This window comes from Ipomoea triloba, chromosome 5 (genome assembly GCF_003576645.1).
Source record: "Ipomoea triloba cultivar NCNSP0323 chromosome 5, ASM357664v1".
Taxonomy (NCBI): Eukaryota; Viridiplantae; Streptophyta; class Magnoliopsida; order Solanales; family Convolvulaceae; genus Ipomoea; species Ipomoea triloba.
This window is the reverse complement of record NC_044920.1, coordinates 3124821-3129318: the sequence shown is the minus strand read 5'-3', so window position 1 is coordinate 3129318 and position 4498 is coordinate 3124821. Positions and strand designations below refer to the sequence as shown.

Here is a 4498-nt window from a genome sequence, read left to right as displayed (position 1 = left end):
ATTAAATTTAGACTGTAAAGTATTGTGTTTAAGGCTTAAAGTATTAAATATATCTGCCTTAAATTGTATACTAGATTTGGGCTATGACGTATTACATTTAAGCTAAGTATTGTGTTTAGACTATAAAGTATTGTGTTTAAGGCTTAAAGTATTAAATATATCCACCTTAAAATCTTAAACTATGTACTAGATTAGTGCTATGAAGTATTAGCATTTCTAGGTCTTTATATAAGTATGGTGTTTAAGGCTTAAAGTATTAAATATATTTATCTTAAACTGTGTACTAGATTAGTGCTATGAAGTATTACATTTAGACTATAAAGTATTGTACAATATTTAAGACTTAAAGTATTGAATATATCGACCTTAAACTGCATGTGTACTAGATTAGTGCTATGAAGTATTACATTTAGATTATAAAGTATAGGTACTAAATATATTTACCTATAAACTGTTTATTAGATTTGTGCTATGAAGTATTAAATTTTGCTATAAAGCTTACCTTAAAGTGTTAAGGCTTAAAGTGTTAATTATACATTTAGATCAATAATTTGTTGAAAAATCACATTCTTGTTTGATTCTTCTTCCTAATACACAAATAATTGTCCGATCTTTATATGACAAGCTACGGCTCATGCAAGCCTATCTACAACAAGCTTAAGAATCAGAGGGAAAAAAGGTTTTGCATTTGGAATAAAAAATATTGCAATGGGGCAGAAGATGAAATCGAGTACAAACTAGTGAAATTCATTTGGTGGTAGCTCGTAACCAGCAGTATGGTGAGTGTGAGAGAGAGTGCACAGTAGCAGTAGAGACAGCTTTTCAACATTTTCATATGACCTTGCAACTAGTAGCAGAGATTATTGAGCCTGTTGAGCTGCGCATTAGAGATCTGTAAATAACACCGTGTTAAATTGATAATGCTAGCTTATTCATCATCAACAACACCACTTTCTTTACTGCTAAGGGGTGGTGACTCTTCTTCCTCTTTCTCCTCCAAGTATAATTTAGATGAGGATGAGATAGGAGTGGAAGATGGTGTTGAGAAAATAAAAGATGATGAGATAAAAGTGAAAGATAGGAGTCGGAGCAGCGATGGTGATGGAGGCAAAGGAGGAGCTCGGATGACTAGGTAGTAAGAGGCGGAGAGCGTGAGAGTGGAGAAGAATTGTGTGGCAAAGAAACAGAGAGAGAAACAGATCTAAGAGATATTATCCGTTGATTGCATGCAGATTCGCATGCTTCATTTCTCCCTTTGGCTTTGTCTCTCTCTTTCGTTTTCTCTCACTAGATCCCTCTTTCATAAGCTTCTCTCAGGGAACATCAGGAAGAAAGAGCAATGGGGTTGGCATTCACCAAACTCTTCAGTAGACTTTTTGCCAAGAAAGATATGCGTATTCTGATGGTTGGTCTTGATGCAGCTGATAAGATAACCATATTGTACAAGCTCAAGCTGGGAGAGATTGCGACTACCATCCCTACCATTGGTTTCAATGTGGAGACTATTGAATACAAGAACATCAGCTTCACAGTTTGGGATGTTGGTGGCCAGGACAAGATTCGTCCATTGTGGATGCACGATTTTCAGAACGCGCAAGGTCTCATCTTTGTTGTTGATAGCAATGATAGAGATCGTATTGTGGAGGTAAGATATAAATTGCACAGGATGTTGAATGAAGATGATGAGCTCCGTGATGCTGGTATTTGCTAACAAACAAGATCTTCCAAATGCAATGAATGATGCTGGAATGCGCGCACGGTTGACCCATATGATTAAAAATTCGACCCGTCTCACGGATTGAGACCCGTGAGACGGTCTCACACAAGTTTTTGCCTATTCTCTTTTACCACCGAATTGCAATTTATTTCCTTCCTAATTCCTTCCTTCTAACCAAACATACCATTAGGGTTTATTTGGAAACCATAAAAATGACTTCTATGAAATATTTTCTAGAAAATGAGTTATTTTTCAGAAAACATGTTCATTTTAAGTATTTGGTTATATTCTAAAATACTGTCTTGGTGTGTTTGATCTATTTTTACCAAGATCCACCATACAAGACGAACGATATATAGACTTGGTCTTGTCATATATATAAAAGCACTTAGATGATAATACAATAATATTCTCAAAGATCGATTTAAAGTATAAACTAAAAGGGAGCAAGGAAAATGTCAAAACATTCCAGGGATCGGATACTAGACATATATACACCCTATAGAGGTCGGATTAATCTAGTAGATAGTCTCAATGCCTCATGCAAAAGTTAAAAGAAAAAACCACCTATTTCTATATTTGCATTAAAACTTAAATCGTCCTAATAAGACTGATTGATTCCTAGAATTTTTATAAATATGAAGAATAAAATAATGACATTTATTTATTATATTATATATTACATGATGGTGCAAATTTTGAGTGATACTATTTGCTATATGTATCTAAAAGAGATATGGAATGATTGCCTTCCTATCCTTGGGAAAGTGTTCAAACTTAGAGTGGTACCATCTTCTAGTGGCAACACTCCTCCCCATCAAATACAAAGTTGTCCCCAAAGTAAACATGAATGCATACCAAGTCTGAGAAATGCAGGAAATCCCAACAAAACCTAAGACCTCAAAAAGATAATGTGGGCACACCACAAGGTTGAACAGCCCTCCCTGGGGTATCTTGTATTGCTTCTCCCCCTCGGTTCTTAGGCTAGACAGCAAATAATGGTGGTACAAATTACCCAGTATTCCGATCAGAAAGATCCCGGCTCCGACGGTTTTCAGATCAACTTGGGGCTCTGGGAAGCCATGGGTGAGGTGCTGAGCATAAATCATGTTTGCAGTGGATATTAAGTAACTCAAGGATATTGCAATGGTTGCTTCTACATCCATGCTGCCACTGTATTTGTGAACAAATAATACCTGTCATGGGATGAAGTTGTGTGGGGTCATTATAGATTACATCACAGATTAGAATTATTAAACAAAAATGCCTTGAAAATTTTTGAATCTTTTTTTAGTGACAAGAAAAATATGTAGTGGTTTACACTTAATTAAGAAATTTTGTCTTGTAATTTTAGTTTGACAAAGAACCAATAACAGTAAAATAAGTCTAAATTATTGTTTATAATTGACTAACTTAAAATAATAATAAGCATGCCAATACACCATCTATGAGAGTAAAACTAGATAACTTTTGTAATTAATGGTCTAATCAACTTAAATGGGGTTAGAACAAATTTTGAATTTTTAACGACAAATTATACCATGAACAAATTAATGTTTCACACAATTGAACACACAAACTTTATAAATCAATTAAAAAACTCGGAAATATTAAAAGAAAGTAACATGTATGGACCTCAAAGACTCGCTTGAAGAAATGGATGGTAAGTGCAGCAGAGACCAAACAAAACCTGGAATCCTCATCTGGGACCATCCAAAATGAAGCAAAAAGGCCTGCAAGAAACGCAGGAGTGTACAGAATAACCATCCCACTTTTGCTTGAAATTTTAGCCTTATTCATGGCCGCAGAAGAAGATGATGAAGAAGTGGAGAACTTTGAATACTGCATATTCTTCCCTCTCGTCTCCTTCAACCCTGCGTTGCCCAGTGCCGCAAAGTTTATCACAGTCATGGCTGTGATGTATATAGAGGGGGGCGGTGGGTAAAGGAAACTTAATAATGTTGAAGGAATACCCATTCTTCTTCAATTCTTACCCCTTTCTCTCTCCTTATATATACATTTGTGTGGAAGGATATAATGGTTTAAGAGGCGGCAGGAAGGGCGGAAACAGGTGGCGGATCGGAAAGGCGAATTGCTGTGTTGGTTGAAGTGAATGGACGATATGATATATTTGGAGTTGTACGCGTAACGCGTGGCAACAAATTCGTCCACTAGACTTCTGTAGATATATATAGGTGCTGTTTGATAATACGCTATCTTTAATTTGCCATTAAAGACAAAGGGAAAATCATGCATCTTCCTTCTATTGTCAAATTTAATTGCTTAATTAGAAATGTTTGATGTTTAAGCTTTTTAACTTTTTTTTTTTTGGTACTTACAATATACGGAGTAGTATCTAATTTATTCATATATATTTTCTCAACCTACTGAAGGTCTGAAGCACAAAGAGTCAAATGCCCCCCACTAGGGGTGGCAAACTGAAGGAAAGAAATATCCAATTTTGAGTAAGGTTGTCAAGGATTTATTAGCTATTCTTCTTTCTACCATTGCTTCAGAATCTGCTTTCAGTACTAGTGGTAGATTGGTGTCACCTCATCATAGTAGACTTCATTAAGATATTTTAGAGGCATTAATGTGTTCTCAAAGTTGGTTGCTTGAAAGTAAAAAAATTTATTTCAACGAATTATTTTTAATTGATTATTCATTACTTTACTATACTAAAATAATATTTGGAGGCAATTGCATCTTGAAAGATTATGAAATTGGTGAAGATTTACTCCCTCCTCAAGAATTAGAAGCTTAGAGGTATTTATTAAATTA

The 4498-nt window shown here is 35.1% G+C and overlaps 1 protein-coding gene and 1 pseudogene across 1 annotated transcript; one reads left to right on the top strand and one right to left on the bottom strand.

Moving 5' to 3' along the window:
* The first annotated feature begins 1339 nt into the window (after nucleotides 1–1339).
* On the top strand, nucleotides 1340–2584 carry LOC116020924 (annotated as a pseudogene).
* LOC116020922 (3-oxo-5-alpha-steroid 4-dehydrogenase 1) lies at nucleotides 2355–3838 on the bottom strand. Its single transcript, XM_031261494.1, has 2 exons — nucleotides 3353–3838; nucleotides 2355–2913 (listed from the first exon to the last, which is right to left on the bottom strand). The coding sequence occupies exons 1-2, from the start codon at nucleotides 3692–3694 to the stop codon at nucleotides 2443–2445; spliced, it is 813 nt and encodes a 270-aa protein (XP_031117354.1). The 5' UTR covers nucleotides 3695–3838; the 3' UTR covers nucleotides 2355–2442.
* Between the last annotated feature and the right edge of the window lie 660 nt (nucleotides 3839–4498).